The sequence below is a fragment of the Myotis daubentonii genome, chromosome 3, assembly GCF_963259705.1.
Source record: "Myotis daubentonii chromosome 3, mMyoDau2.1, whole genome shotgun sequence".
NCBI lineage: Eukaryota > Metazoa > Chordata > Mammalia > Chiroptera > Vespertilionidae > Myotis > Myotis daubentonii.
The window spans coordinates 191,441,527-191,458,252 of NC_081842.1; the positions used below are offsets into that span (position 1 = coordinate 191,441,527).

At 45.2% G+C, this 16,726-nt stretch overlaps 1 protein-coding gene across 12 annotated transcripts in view; it reads right to left on the reverse strand.

Annotated features, from left to right (window-relative positions):
• The window catches only part of ERI3 (ERI1 exoribonuclease family member 3), a 132,969-nt gene that overhangs the window by 98,558 nt on the left and 17,685 nt on the right, over positions 1 to 16,726 (reverse strand). For all 12 annotated transcript variants that reach the window (XR_009452000.1, XR_009452001.1, XM_059689906.1 and 9 more), the window contains one exon: positions 1,561 to 1,677. Coding sequence is in view for 10 of the 12 variants with exons in the window: in XM_059689906.1 (XP_059545889.1) it covers positions 1,561 to 1,677 (117 nt within the window). In the remaining 2 variants the exon portion in view is untranslated. The remainder of the gene's footprint in view (positions 1 to 1,560; positions 1,678 to 16,726) is intronic.

Sequence of the window (16,726 nt, forward strand, 5' to 3'; positions counted from 1 at the left end):
TAAAAAAAAACACCCTTTTCCCAATACTATAAAGCATCTACTCTTGCCCAGGCCGAGCTCCAGCAGTGCTCTGCTCCATCCCTAAACAGGCAGCAACCTTGACAAATCTGGGCCTCCCTGTCTATGCCAAGCAGCCTAGCTGGAGCTGGATCCCCCAAGGGGAAGTTACGCAGAGAGGAGGAAGAGAAGGACAGAGGATACTACACTTTCAGGCCCATGGAGGGCTCAGGTAACTAGCTAGTTTAAGGAAAGTTTTCCCTTCTCTTCCTGTAAGGAAGGGGATTTTCATCACCATCATTAAAATGGTGATTTTTCAAAAGGGGCAAAAAGGACAATTGGTACCCCCTGGTGGCATAGGTTATTCCCAGGGAAAGGGGGGAAAAACAGTAGACCCCCCAAAAGGAGAAAGAACCTCAATATCATTAGCTGGAACAACAAAAGACTTGAGAGACTAGACACCTTGGCAGGCGGATGCCTGTAACAAAAGGCCCACCTGAGTCAGGCAGCAAACACTGGCATCAAGCCCAGGAATGACCCGCCGAACCCCGTATCTGGTCCCTCCCACCGTGGCAGGCAGGTCCTTCCCCAGCTTCCTCCAACCAAGATTGTTTTGGGGTTTCTCAAGAACTTCTTTCCTCCTGTTTCATTCATATGTAAAAGTAGGCCTCTAACTGAAGGCACAAAGTCTTAATATATCCCAGCCCCAAATTCTGAAAGGATTCTGGAAAAACTCATGTTCCCCCATCACCTCTGTTACTACATATTCTTGACCATTCTTGTGATTTCACCACAGCCTGGGGCCACCACAGAGTATAACATAACACATCACAGGGGAAAGCAGGCACAGAAGGCTCTCCGTACAGTCATGAGTCAGAACTCTTCAGGGTGCCTCTCTGCCAATAGCTCATTTGAGCCTCCAGCAAGCACATTTAAGATCTCAGTTTCCCAGACTGGAAAACGGGGCTAATGCTGACCTGCTGACAAGGTGGCTGAGTTCAGTGCCAGCCTAGGACAAGGACAGGGACAGTTCAGCCTTGGCCAGGCTGTGCTCATACCCCCACTGGATTGCCCTTCTCTTTCCTCGGTGATGGAGTGTGCTTCCTACCTACAAACTCAACTGATGTTTCACATAGGGCTATTTTCCTCAGGATAGAGAAACATCGTCAGAAAGCTAAGAAACCCTGAACCTCTCCTAAGAAGCTGAAATCTTCACCTCTTGTCAAGGGATCCTAAGGGAAATGAAGCTGAAAAGAAATCTGAGCCCCAGAAGCACCATCCTGCTCCTTGACTCCAACTGCCCCGTCACCAGGAAGGGTAGGGATTACAAGAAAGGGAAAATGTTGGGGAAACTGGGACAGATTGTGCCACTGTTCTCCCTGGGTCTCCAATGACCAGAGTGGCCCAAATGGAGTGGCAGACTTTGTAAAGAGCCAACTGCTGGGTCCAATGTGCACCGGCCTAAACTGCTGATAAGACCTAACTTTCCCTAATGAGCCTATATACCAACGATCCAAAAGCTCCTGCCCCAGTGGCCGTTGCTGCCACCTGCAGGGCCCTTACCTCTGTGCAGAAGGGAGTAAGCTGTGGATGGATTACGGGCTGGACATACATGTGAAAAGTAGACTCAATCTCCATGGTCCGGCCATTTAGCTTCAGGATGGGGAACTCGATGATTTCCTGGAATGGCAAATACACAGAAGAAGTGTTTGTTTATTTTTTAAATCAACCATTTCAAATAATAACGCAGAGTTAAGAATGAGAGAGTGTTTTGAACTCAGTACCTCCTGCTAGGCCAAACCCAAGGCTGAGTGAGATGATGCTACTCAGTCAAGTCCTAACCCTCCCACTGTGAACATGCTCAGGTTCCAGGGACTGGACACATGCCCCATCCCCGCTGTCTCTGGAAAGAAGGTAGACACTGGTACAATCTGCCCCAGTTTCCCCAAGTGGGTCTCTAGCAAGTGGTTCACTGGAGCCCCTAAAAGGGGGCCCTTACTTCCCCTGACCCAGGTCCCTGCCGTGGAAGAGGCCTGATTGTCCAGCCATATAGACAATCAGCCATCAGACCGATGCACAGCCTCCTGTATATGAAGTTTAAACAGAGCTGAGGAGTTTCATTAGTTTTTATAAAAAACAATAACAACAAAACATAATAAATAAAGCCAAAGGGGATAGTAAAGAGGCGAAAACTGAATAAGAGTAAGAGCTAGTGCCTCCCACCTTTCTTTCAGGCAGCAAGCCCTCCCCCTAGGCAGCTCCCCCACCCCAAATCGCTTAACCAGCCCTTCCCAGTCCACTGGAACGTAATGGAAGAGAAGGAGGAGTGACAATTTGTTTGGTGTCTCTAAGATTAATTTGTCTCCGTTATTTAATAGAGATGCACAGCACCAAGGTCCTGGTGTGCAAACAGGCTTGCAGAAGGCTGGCTGTGCAGCAAGCCTCATACATCGCTCCTGGGAAGGGAGGAACGCACCAGAGGGGGGAGAGGGCAGGAGAGAGCACACACGCACCAGAGAGAAGAGGGAAAGCAAGCAGAGAGAATAAAAAAAATTATTGCTTTTTAATATTCAAAAACAGTTTGCAAAATTTAATCAAAGCAGAGGAAAAGCTAACATTTTTACCACTTTGACATTTTTATTAGCGCTTTCATAAATTTTTAAAACATGAATGGAATTAGTTTACAACACAAAAAAACTGCCCTGAAAACATCTGGAAGAGACAAATAGGAAATAATAAAAAAATAAATAAAAGCAAAATCCTCCGAGTAAAATTAGCATGTGGAAAAGGCCTCCACTGCAGAGAGAGAGTGAGAGAGAGAGAGAGAGAGAGAGAGGGAACGCGCGAGCGCTCTGCCCACCCAGTGGTCCCAGCAGTCAGTCCCAGGAGCATCCCTATCCCAAGTCCCCCATTCTGGAGAGAACCCTTCCAGTATCACTAAAATCAAGGCAAATTGGTTCTGTCCAGGGAGAGCCTGGAGAAGCAACAGTGAACGGTTAATACCTGACTACACTCAGGAATCAAGCACATGGAAAGACAGGAGAAATGGCCAATCTCCTTGATATCCCAAGGTAGCCAGATATCCTTCCTCCAGCCCCCTAAACATACTCACTATTATCTGGCTGATTTTTAAAGCACCCATTTTTATCCAACACATTACAGCAGGGCTGAAGACCTAATCAAGCCAGTCAGATTTCACGTTGGAGAAACTAAAAAGTTCTGGTTGACTGGTCTCCCTGGGGTGATCCCCAAAGATGGGAAAATTGACAGGAGCCCCTCAAAATAGGAAGGAAGAGAGGCTGCAAGGCTGAAGCCAAGTGGGGGGAGGGGGAGCCCGAGAGGAGGCCCAGGCTGCTGCTTGGACTGGGTGATGCTTCTCCTCAACATGTTCCCCATTTCCCTGGGCCTCTCATTCTCCACAATGCACTACAAAACTGGCCAGGTGGAAGAGTGTAGTGCTTTAAAACAAAGTTGAGGCACACACACACACAACATACATATTGGTCCCTCTGAAAAATCAGATATCCAAAACCTCCAAGAGCTAACTCTAAGGTGGGGCGCATCTGAGTCAGGCTCATCCGACTCCTCCATTTCTAATGTATCTTTCATCTCCCAGTAAGCAGAAAAATACTTCCCCAAGAGAAAGAGCTCCATAGCCTGGTGAGTTTGGCTGCCCTGGTGTCTCAGGAAACAAATACAGCCAGCTCCTCACTAACAATGTTAGCTGGACCCACAATGAAATTTAACCTGTGACACAACTGTACTTTTCATTTAAACTTTCATTTTGAGAGAAGCAGTATTTGGAGACCTGCAGTTTGTCCTGCTAATAAAGACAAGTGTTGGGACCTTTAAAGATGTCATTCATCTCTGGCTTTTATTAAATTCAATTTTCTTAAGCCCGTTATACATTATGAAATTAGGGGTTGACATTCCTCTGGAAACAAAAATATATATCAAACACAAATAGGAAAAAACCCTCTATTACCAAGAATTTATGGCTTAAAGTTTATCTCTTTTCATTTTTTTACAAGCACGTGGTTTGTTTTAGATATCTGAAATGTTATTATGGATCTAAATTTCATTAGTATTTTTTATAAAACAGTAAGCTCTTGCTCTGACCAGCACCGAGTCAATATTCCTAGTAGATTCTCTGAAAACTTGGCCTGCGGATTTCCCCACTGCGGTTCTGTCTTCAAACTTTCCTGCTGCTGGCTTGTTGGGGAAATAGAGCCAACTGAAGTGCTCACACTTATTATCACCCTCCTAGAGCGGAGGAAAAAGCATCCTCAGCTCCATGAAAAAAGAGGGGTAACTCACAGAGGTTACCTCAAAGTTTTAGGTTGATCACATTAATTTCAAGAGCTTATGAAGAAGTGCTTAAGTGCCAGCTTCTAGGGGCAGTAGTTTTGAAGTTATTTGAAACTTATTCCTGCCCCTTCTCCTTTCCTCTCACTCAATTTCATCATTCCCCTAGAGTGATGAAAAATGATGAAAGGGGTTTTTTTGGTGTTTTTTAAGGAGTAGTTGAGTGTCTGCTTGTATAAAGGTAGTGCCAGGAAGGAAAGAACCAGTTTGCACTTACCAGTCCTCTTTCCTTCTCCTATTAATAGTTTCACAATTCCTTACATTTGTATGTCATTTGCATTAAACTAAACTGCCTGAACATCTACTGGGTGCAAGACACTGTGCAGGTGTTGGAGCAGGATTTAGAATTAAGATGTAGCCCTAGCTGGTTTGGCTCAGTGGATAAAGCGCTGGCCTGTGGACTGAAGGGTCATAGGTTCAATTCCAGTCAAGGGCATATGCCCGGGTTTCCGGCTTGATCCCCAGAGAGGGGCATGCAGGAGGCAGCCAATCAATGATTCTCTCTCATCATTGATGTTTCTATCTCTCTCTCCCTCTCCTTTCCTCTCTGAAATCAATAAAAAATATATTATTTTAAAAAAAAGATTTAGTCTCCGCTTTGGAGAAGTCCACAGACTAATGAGCAGAAAAGATAGTGAACAAATAATGAACAGTGCACTAAGATAAGTATCTTAGAGGAGGAACATACCGAGTGTTAGACTTTTCAGTTTACAGTGTGCTTTCAAATATATTTTCTTATTTTACCCTTATTAATTCTGGAAGATAGGTCATATCATCATCATCATGAGGTCATACACCAATACTATTAAACACCTGCTATTTACCAGGCAGGGGCTAAGTGTGGACAGATAAATACAGTGAGATGTGGCTCCTCTCTATGAGGTGCTCAGAGTCTGGGCATCCTTGGAGATGTGCGGAAAATGAAGTCATTTCATTCCTTCCATCTATTGTTTACTATGTGGCAGACACTCTGCTAAATGTTAACAGGAATGATCTCACTGAATTCCCCTTACAACTCATGAGGTGGGAATCATTATTATCCCTATTTTACAAATCAACTAAGGCCCAAAAAGAAGCTGTCACTTGCTCAAGTTATACTGCTAGTTAGGGACAGAGCTGGGACTCCAAATGGGGAAAATGAGACCTAAAGAGAGTAGGAATAACAGCTTTCAAAATTTGAAGGGCCAAGAAAGATCTGATTCTTTTAGTCTGAAAGGTTGTCTTTAGGGAGCTCAGTCTACTTTCTCCAAGGGATCAAGGAGCCTCCTGGCCACAGTGAAGAGGAGAAGTTGAGAGTGAGAAGTGAGGGCTGCACTGGCTCTCAAGTTACCCGAGCAATAAATGTAGACTATCCAGGCAGAAAGTCCTAGTGGGCTGCTACCAAAGAGCCTCCACTATGGCTGCAGTGACACAGATGATGATAAGCTCCAAGCTCGGGGACGCAGGAACCATGAGCCTTCAGTTTGCATCTCTAGCACCCAGCTCCATTCTAGCATGCAGACTTCACTCTCAACTTTTTTGTTTGTTTGTTTGTTTTTCTTGTGGTTTTTGTTGTTGTTGTTTGTTTTTTTAATCCTCACCTGAGGATATTTTTCCATTGATTTTTAGGGAGAGTAGAAGAGAGAGGGAAAGACAGAGACAAATAATGATGTGAAACACATTGATTGGTTGGCTCTTGCACACGCCATGACCAAGGACCGGGCTGGGGAGGAGCCTGCAACCGAAGTACTTACCCTTGATCGGAATCAAGGACCCTTCAGTCCGCAGGCCAACACTCTATCCACTGAGCCAAACCGGCTCGGGCCACTCTCTCGACTTTTGATGAGTAAACATATGAAGGAGCTGACAAATGGCAAGACAGAAGCCAAGCACATGGCTCTAACAGAAAACACTGCTTTGACCAAGTTCTCCGTAGGACCAGAGAGGTGATCTACCTAAGGTGACAAAGATGGAAGCCAGAAGTCAAACCCCAACATGGAATGAATGCTCCAAAACACTTTCTACCTGATCCCCTGCCTCTCATCTTTAAGCGGTTTCTTATCCTCCCTCAGCTGCTAAAAATTGCCAATGTCCCAGCTTTCTGTTTGTCCAGACCAAGGGTTTCCTGGAACACAGGACTTTCAGGGCTAAAATTGGGACAGTTGGTCACTCCACACCATCCAGAAGCTGCCTGCACCACTAGGTTATCAGAAAGTAGAGCACCATAAACCCAAAAAGCTGATGGTGAATGGGAACTGGCCACAAATTGACAATTAAGGACAAAAGCCTTAGAACATGAGATTTTCAAAGTATCCATGGTTCTAAACCAATGATATCCGCTGTCTCCCTCAATAAAATGACAGCTGCAAATCTATTTCTTAAGGGGAGGGAAGACAGAGAGAGAAAAACAAAGCACCAAGTAAATATTCTCTCACCTTTTTAAGTGAGCAGAGGTTTAAGCTGGAGCAAAGGTTCTATGTAGCTGCTTTCTAACTGCTCAACTAAGAACCTCAGATAAACTTGATAAGCTGAGGATAAAACTGCATCAGCATTTCAAATGAAATTTCACACCCACATCTGTAGGCTACGAGAAATAATGTGTAGGTTGCTCACAGGGTATTCAAACTCCCTTAAACTAAAGTGTCTGCAGTGATAAGATTATAGTTGAATTTAGACTAACAACAAAAGGATTTTAAGCAGGAGGGACTTAAGTTAGACTGTTGGAATCTCTCGACAATGGGACCGAGGGTTTAATAGTACAGTGTTCTTATAGACTTTAATCCAAAATACAGATTCTCTTTTGCCTGAGCTGATGGTTCTATGGTCCTGTCGGAAATAAGGGAACGAGCGGATAATTTTTCATGGTTTCCCCCTCTCAGCCTAGGAACTGCATTCCCTCACTTTACAGACAGTAACAACTCATCTATCCCTTCCCTCCATCTTCTGAAGAAAATTCCAAAAAGTGTATGCCCCTCCACAGAAAGGTTTGATAAAATTCAAAAGTAGCATCACACCACAAGGTAGAAAAAGTAGTACTTGCCAAAAACATGGGTTGTATCCAAACACTTGGTTTTGGGATCAAAGTCCCATGCAAAGGCAGGTCCTTTCTCCAAGGGATCAAGGAGCCTCCTGGCCACAGTGAAGAGGGGAAGTTGAGAGTGAGAAGTGAGGGCTGCACTGGGCAATGAATGGGGCATGGTTTGCTTAACAGTTTCTTCTTCGGGGGGGAAAAAAGACATTTTATGCACAAGGAGCTTATTTCTTAAACAAACACTCGTGGTTTTGATTTACACCACAGCCTGCTCCTAAATAATTTATGGCGGGTTAAATTTATTGCCGAGCCCTGGCTGGCTGCAAATTCGAATTGCCAAATAATTAGATTTTAGGGCAAAGCTTATAAATTACCCGTCGATTTGTCCGGACTTGTTTGTCAGTTGCTTTGTGCTTCGGGTCATCTTTGGCATTTGGCTGTTTGGGTTTTAATTGCTGATTTACACTTTGACAGATGAGAGCTGATGCTCGAAGTTTCAGGACAAGGAAGGGTAAAGAAATCGGAGCTTTAAAAGGCTGATTTTTCACCTACATGTCCCTCTTTACCCATCCCCATAGACTCGAAAGCATTTAAATGTAGAAAAGAGGCTGAAAATGAATACCGCTATTTTTTGTTGGGAGTGGAACACAGTGAATGATAATTTACTTTCCTGAAATCTGAATTTAAAAATATATATATAATTCCAATAAGTGAAGGAAACCAAAAGTCCAGGGGTATGCATGCCCATGTCTACCTCTATGTGCACATGACTCTGGATCAGCCTCAGTTTAGACATTTTTAGATATTCAATTGTAATAACTTCAAATATTAGTGGCTTCTATGAAGCCAACCCTTCAGGGCAGCAAACAACCAAATAATTTATTTCAAGCTACCTGTATATCCACAGTTTGTCATGGAATTAATTTAAACAAATTTCACTTTTTGTGCAGGAGAGGTCCCCGGAGGCAGCACTAAGGGAGGGCATGGAAGTGGAAGGATGCCAAATCCAACTTACCATTCCATTGGAGAAAAAAACAAACAAAAACCTTCCCGGTAGTGTCTGACTCTGTCCACTATGTTGATAGAGGGCCTGCAGGCTCTTCTCTGTTTCCCAGAGAAGCAGGGCCTGCCTCCCAGCCACCTGCTGTACTCTAATAGCTTACTATGAGGCGATGAGTCAGAATAATACTAGTAGTAATTCTACTAATAAGAGCTGACACATATAGCTGTTACATGCCAGGCACAGATTGGTACTATTGTTAACCCCATTTTGCAAATAAGGCAAGTGAGGCATAAAGAGTAAAAACGATTTGCCCAAGGCAAGCCATATCACTAGTAGACTAGGCTCAAATTCAGAGAGTCCAATTCTGGAGTCCATGCTCTGAACCACTATGCTATATAGCTTCTCATTTGAACAGAGTCTACCCAGCTCCCTTCACTTTGGAGGTCCAGATTCCACATTCTGGGACCTGGGCATACACAGCCAAAGCCTGTTCTGTTAATCACCTGACAAGGTGGGGAAAAGTCATGCAACATGCTTGAGACCACAAGATGAATCGGAGGCTTAGTTAGACAAAGACCATTTTTCCAATCAATGCAAATACAGTAAGACCCACTAGCTGGGGGTGAAGGGGTGGGGGAGAGTAACAGGCGATCAAGACAGGACCAGGTCCATTCAAGCAGACAGAGGATAAGAACCTTGGATAAGAACCCAGAGAGGCTGGCTGGGCTTCAGGAGGCCCTGCTCAGGAACCCCATCCATAGCTCCAGGGGCAGCTGGTCTTGTCCCAGATGACTGCATTCCCATGAGGTGCTTCATAGATTCCCTCTTCTCGGTCCACACCTGACAGCCAGATGCCAGGACAGGGAAATGGCCGAGCTAGCATGACAGATTTTTAAAATCACTGACTAGTAAGCAAGCAATACACAGACTGACATCCTGTCCACAATGTATTGAACACTTTTCTCACACACTGGCTCGTTTGATCCCACATCTCTATAAGGCAGGCAGGAATGACTACCCTATTCGATAGAGAAGGAAGCTAAGGCAGTCAGTGGTTCTCAACCCATGCTCCCTCACGGGCAGCATCCCATCAACTGAGAACTTAATAAAAATGCAAGTTCCTGACCTCTACCCCAGACTTTCTGAATCAGGAGCCCTGAGGGTGGGGCCAGCAATCTGTGTTTTAATAAGCCCTGGAGGTGATTCTGATGCTAGCCAAAGTTTGTGCAATATCTGAAGCACCAAGCTGGGCACTCCTCACCAACATCCACAACCATCACATTCCACACCATCATCATGAACTTACTTTAAGGCTTGCCCCAGCATTGTTTCTCTAGTCATGTGAAAGTAGACCTTATCAAAATGGCATATTTCATCCCATTCATCAGTCTCTGACTCCTCCATCCTCAACTAACTACCAGTCCCTTTCAGTTCATCAATTAGCTTTTCATTCAAATGCTGCTTGCTAGTGGTGGGGGGAAAAAACCTATGAAAATGCAGATAGTTCCTGGATTCCATTTCCAACACCATGATCTCAAGCCATGATTCTCAGTTTGCATCACACTTTTGGAGAGCAAGATTCCAAGCTTTCTAGCCAGTTATCATGCTATTATATAATCACTAGAGGCCCGGTGCATGAAATTCGTGCACGTGTGTGTGTGTGTGTGTGTGTGTGTGTGTCCCTCAGCCCAACCTTCACCCTCTCCAATCTGGAAGCCCTCAGGGGAGCCGACTCCAATCTGGGAGCCCTGACGGCTTAGGCCCACTCCCCGTGGTTCTCTACTCCTGCAGGGCCTGACCGCTCCACACCCGCTGCCCAGAGGCTCTCCGCAGCCCAAAGGCCCTCCACGGCCGGGGCAGGACACCTGCCTTGTCGCCGCGGCGACGAAGCAACATTCCGCCAGGCCTCTCATGCTGCCCACTCTCAGCGGCTGCCCCCCCAGGACTGCGGGACTCTGGCGGGGCTGAGGGGACTGGGTACCGCCCTCTTTGTGATGGACTGACGGTTAATTTGCATATTACCCTTTATTAGATAGGATCACTACCTTCCTCCCACAGGTCAATGGCCAATCAGTTCATCAAACAGATCATAGAGGAGTAACCACCTACATCACCACTAAGGAACTCACCTTATCAGGTCTCCTGGATTTGGATCTTCAGCTCAGAGCACCCCATTTATAACAACCCTATGTTCCACACTCCACTCCTTACCAAATCTCTTAGCACCACTGACTTCCAGGAGCCCACTAGGATCCACAGGAGCTATGCGCTATTAAGAGCATGGTTCTCAAACTCATTTCTTTCCCAACACATAACTTCTCTCCATCACCACCTTAGTTCAACCCACTAACATCTCTTTCAAATAATGCCTCCTAATCAGTTTCCCTAAGTCCATTTTTAACTCCTTGGAACACGTTCCCCTCTATTCCCATGAACTCTGGCTTACAACAGTATTTCGGTTTCTTCCCTCCCACTCAACAATACATTCACCCTTCCTATTCCGGCTCACCAACTTTGGCCCCAACCTCCATGTGAACTCTGCAACTTCGGCTTTCCAACTAAGAGCCTCTGCCAGCAGTTAGTCTCAGACCAGGCCTTGGCTAGAAGAGCCTCCCCAGGACTAGACACTGACCACAGCCCTGGAGCAGAAGTGGAGCACTCATGTAGCAGATCTGTCTTGCTGTCCACAGACCAAGACCCTCCACTGGCCAGCGACTAAAACAGCAGCCCATCCCAAGGTACCTCTCCTTCAGATTGAAAGATTCCCTGTTGTCTGTCTCTCCCTCCAGAGTCGACTTGCCTCCTTTTTGATTCTCCCACCACCTAACAGGGTTTTGCCTGTGGAAGCACTCAGTACACACAAACCCATCCCTGCCTGCCCCATCCTGCTCGCCCTTCTGCTGCAGACCTGCCAGCCTGGGGGGCTTGTGTCAATCTGGGAACACTCTTATTTCAGGCTTTTAGGCTATGACTCAATTTTCACAGCTAGGGCTCAAAACATCACATAAACGTATGGCTGTGGCGGCTTTTAAAGTATTGTGAACACCCAGGATAAAAGAATAAAAAATAATCATCCCAATGGCATCTTAATCAAAATGATGTAGGATCCTTTTCCCCAACAAGACACAGAGATGGAGAAAGCATCTCCTAACATCAGTTTCCTCGTGTCAAACAACTGAAATCAGTCTACAAAGTAAGAAATGTAATCAATACTGGGGAGAAAAAAAACAAGCAAGACAGAATGGGGGGACAGGGAAAAATGAAGCCTGTGGGCTTAACTACTCCTTTGGATTTCACCTCCCCATTACCCCTTCCTGACCTACTGGCTTTCTCTCTATGGTTGGGTACCTGTTGCGGCTACTCAGAGGGAGAGTGCAACCCCCACCCCCACACCTCCCAGTCATCTCTGCTGTATCAAATCCTCCCTAGATACCCAGGCCTCCTGCCTCTTCATTAATCCTTCCTTCCCAACCGTTTATCTGTGTGAAGGGTATAAACCTCCCTGATCTATGGAAGGTGGGTCTTCCCAAGGGATGCCTAACAGATCCAAATGCAAAATGCCAGTACTTTTGGAGGTGGGGGTGGGGTGTCAGGTCATTATCCAGCCCTTGCCTCTCTCTAGACCCAGCAGCCCAACTAAGTGCTGCCTTCAACAGCAGCTCAGGTATCAGATGAAACTGCCACGAGGATGTCTCAGGGCCTCAGTGACTCAGGTCACATATTTCTACAGACCTTCACCCTTTTTGCCCACATTTTAGTGGCTAAATTCTCTTAAACTTCTTCTAGCCTTTGAACTCTCACTCATAGCATCCCAATAAAACCTTCTAGCTTGAATGTGAGAAATACCATGTAACTAATACAGATAAACCTACTAACCAAATGGTGAAATATTTGCCAGGTTCAAAGCCTTCATCCTTGCTCTTTCTCATTTTCAATATTCCGATCCAAGTCAGTGTTTTCAGACGTAGGCCAGTCCCTCCTGCCTGATCCTGTGAGCGTCTTTTACAACAATTCTGAGAAGCTCAGACCTACCCCACCCTCTCCAGCCGCCTAAGTTTCTCTTAGCAGGAAGCCTAGGTGACCCTTCCCTACACTGTAAGCAGGGTCGATCAATCGCCTCCCTTGTGCCCCACTGTACCCGGGACTTACCTATGATCGCAGTTATACCGCTAAACGGTGTCTACTCTCCTCAAATACGAGCTCCTTGAGGGTAGGGGGCATTTTTAACTTGTCTTTATATCCCCAGCATCTAACACAGAGCTTGAAGTTGCTATCCTGAGTAAAAAGAGGCCTTTTCATTGTTTCTTAGGTGATTACAATAAAGTCCTCCCCATTCCTTTGCCCACTTCATTGGTTGTGTCATGGCCAACAAAAACCTTAAAAGGCAGTTCAGTGTCACCATGAGTTTACAGTCCCCTATTTCATTCACCATTTATCAATGGCCCTATTCTTTAGAGCTCTTCCCCACCACCAACCTTATTCCAGTGTCTAACAAAATCTGCATTCCAAGAGCTGTCTCAGCCTTGGGGAGGCCACCAGGATAATAAGAGGCTGGGAGTGCGGAGGGAATGCTTCGTGATTTGCACTATATTATGTGGTGATTTTGTTACCAGTGACCCAGTGCTCCCCAAGGAAAGTTCCTGGTCCCACTGTGAGAATAAACAAGTAATCTTTTCTGCCGAAGAAGGGAGTTTAGGCAGTCCCCATTTTGGCCCTCGTGACTTGCAGCTCCCCTGTGGACCGCCAATTTGAAACGGCAAAGGTCAACTCCATCCTTTAAATTAACCAATCACGAAAGACTGTGAGCCTAAGCTCTGTGACCAATCAAGAGTAAGGGACAGATCATGTGCATCAGGAATAAAAAGCCAAGCAGACCGCTCAGCTCAGTGTGCCCGTGCTCCCAGACCATGTGTGTGCGCACCCTCCTGCAAAAGTAAAGATATTTGCCTTGCTGCCTGGCTCCCGAGTATGCTTTGCTTTCTACCAGGACCCCTGAATTTGGGAGCTCGCCGCATTTCTAACACCACCATTAGGCAACTCCATAGCCTAAATACACACCATGGCAGCTTAAAGGTAGAAGGTAGAGAAGCTTTCTGAATAACGCAAATAAATGTACCACCGCCATGCATCAGCTTCCACTCCCTGAGATGTACATTTTGCTTCTACATTGCTACGTCTGCTCCAAATAAAGAAGGGCCCTTCGGCTTTCACATGAAGTTAAAACAGGGCCAAGACGCAGACACAGCCAATGCTTGCTCCCATTCAGGGAGCAGTAGCAAGGAACCACAGTGGTAATCAGGGGGAGGCCCAATTCAACGAGGGACCACCAGGAAACAGCAGGTGGAGGAGGGGGCTTTAAGAGGGGAAGGAGAAAGCACCACATTTATGGAGGCAACAACAAAAAGGACAAAAGGGGCTAGTGAGCTGTCCCCTTCCCACCGCCATCACAGGCCACCAATAGGGAATTCATTTATAGTGACCCTGGAAGAAGAGATGTGTTAAAGCAAAGATATAACTAAAAAGAAAGGCAATAATTGGTCTGATGGGCAGGGGAAAAATTATTCCAGGAGTCGGGAGCCTGTGCAAGAACACTTACGGCTCACATAGTCATCATAATTCAGCGCCCTCAAGCATTTTGTGCTCTGCTTATGGTGTTAACTTTAATGTCTTAACATATAACACCATCCACACTAACACAAAATACTACACACGCCAGATGAGGCTGAGTTATAGTTGCTGTGGGAAGCATAACTTTGAATTTCCTGATTTTGGTGCATTTAATCTCAACCATAATGTTACATTAACGTCGGTTTTGCATTTCATTTCCCAGTTTAGAAGAATAGCGTCAGCGCCTTCGCCTGTCTGTACAGAAAAAAGTGCAGGCTGCCTGGGGCCACAGGCAGACAGACCACAACCCAACAACTGGGCTCTCCTGCTAAAAGCCTGGCCCTCCCCCTCCCACTTGGAGGAGCTGCAGCCAGGACAAGTGAGTGGAGAGGGAAGGAGTGTTCTTTTGGGGGGGACATGCCTTTCCGTCCATTTGGTGTGTGCAGGAATCAAGAGCAGAGAGGAAGAGTAGCTGAGTACAGAGCAAGAGCAATATGTGTGTATTGGGGTGGGGGTTAGAGGGCGGGGGATCCTGCCTTTCAGCCTTGAATGGAGGAGAAGGGAATCGATATAGTTTAATTTGTAGGAATCTCAATCAATTTCCTATAAAGTTTTCCAAAATGTCTCTCGCACAAAAGACTAATAATGATATGCCAGTTCTAAGTCATCCTGAAATTCCCCAAATGCCTCTCTTCTATATTATTCATTCTTGTGTCACCATCAACCCTCCCCCACCCTGCCCTCCCAAAATAACCCAGCACCTGGACAATTTTCTATAAAAAAGAAACTCCTTTGCTCATAGTTCTAACTCAAAATGCAGATGGAATCTCGTTAAGATTTCCTTAAAAAAAAAAAAAAAAAAGCCCCTGTGGAGAAAGACCAAACACTAGAAAAACCCTAACCCCAAAGGTCATCTTTCTCCAAAGTTACGGGCACTTGAATACAGATGAGAAGGACAACAGTCAGCAAGGCTGCTAAAGAGCAGTGAGAAAAAAACTACACCCAGGAGGCTGTTGGATGGCCAGACGGAACTCAGGGAAGGAGGGTAGACAGCAGCCAGGACGTCTGATCCCCAGAGCAGGAGAGCTGGGCTGCCCCATCCCTGGCCATCAGGACAGCTCAGGTTACTTCCTCCTCTCCTCTTGCGGTGGACTATACCTCGTTTTCCTCACTTACATTTGCTTTGTCTTTTCTGAACACCAAGGTGGTGAGAGAAGTGGCCTCCAGTTAAAGATGCACAATTTAAAATCCCACCAAAGCTTTCAGGCTGCTCCCTGGGCCTGGGAGTCACAACCACCACCATTCCATGCACATCCCACACCAAAATGAGCAACATGAACCTCTGCAAGCAGAATAAAGGGACCACGATTCTCCCAAACCTACTTCCATATCAAGAAACAATTCTTAAAGCAAGAGAGTAATAGTATTCCTCAAATTTAGAGTCTATGTAGCATTTTAAACCATCTAAATGAAAGTAAAGTGAAAAAATGTCTTCAAATAGAAAAAGTCTCATATTCAACCAATACCTATTATGTTAATCTGAATGAAAGCATGTAAAACAAAATGAGTGAAAAAACCAGAAAGTGAAAGCCTATACTGGCAAACTGACCACTCCAGTTTCACCAAACTGAACAAAGTACAAAAATAAACAACAAAAATGATGACAAATGGAAAATACCATGTTTACTATGTTTATAAATAATATTGTTACTCACCCAAGTACAACAGAGTTTACAACTGTTAATTTTTCATAGTGGCATTCCTTTAGGATAGTCCCAATAAGTTGATTCAGAGACTTCTGAAAACCAGAGACAGATGAGAGAATGAACCCAATGCCAAGCCTCCAGATAGGCTCTGGCCCAAAATTTGTTTATGACACACACTCCCATAAGAATCAGAAGTGTACTATGCAGGGGCCTTAAGTATTGAAAGCTCGTGGGAGCCAGGAAGGAGGGGAGCTGGGTGGGTTCTGATTCAGTCCCAAGCCCATTCCAGGAGGCATGTAGACCTGTCCATAAAGTCTCTCTGTCAAGTGGACAGTCATCAAGCCATTCTGAGAGAGCACTAGAGAAGGCTGTTCTAACTGGCACACCATTTCCTAGTGCTTTTACTGTCTCTACTAGAAGTGATTCTCATCCCAAGTCTCAATCTTTCTGCTTCCATTTATTTTTTTAACATATATTTTATTGATTGATTTTTTACAGAGGAAGGGAGAGAGATAGTTAGAGATAGTTCTCTCTCATCGATGAGAAAGAAACATTGATCAGCTGCCTCCTGCACATCTCCTACTGGGGATGTGCCTGCAACCAAGGTACATGCCCTTGACTGGAATCGAACCTGGGACCTTCTAATCCGCAGGCCTATGCTCTATCCACTGAGCCAAACCAGTCAGAGCTCTGCTTCCATTTAAATTCATTTCTTTTTTTTGTCCTTATTAAAATGTGGAGCAAGTTATTATCATCCTCCTTGGAACAATTAATTCCCATATGATGAATTTATTTAGTCTGAACAAGAAATCAGTCACTAAAACCATATTCAATTTCTTTTCTTCCTAAGTCTTATCTTTGTGCCTCTGATGATTTTTGTTCCTCTTATCCTGAGCTTTACCAATTTCTCCACTGCCCTTCTTGACCAATAGACCAAAATACCACAGAGGCTCTAATGAGAACCTGACCTATGATGACCTCAGTGGAAGGATGCTGTCATATCAGGGACTGACAGCTTCTCCAGGCCATCTTCTAAAC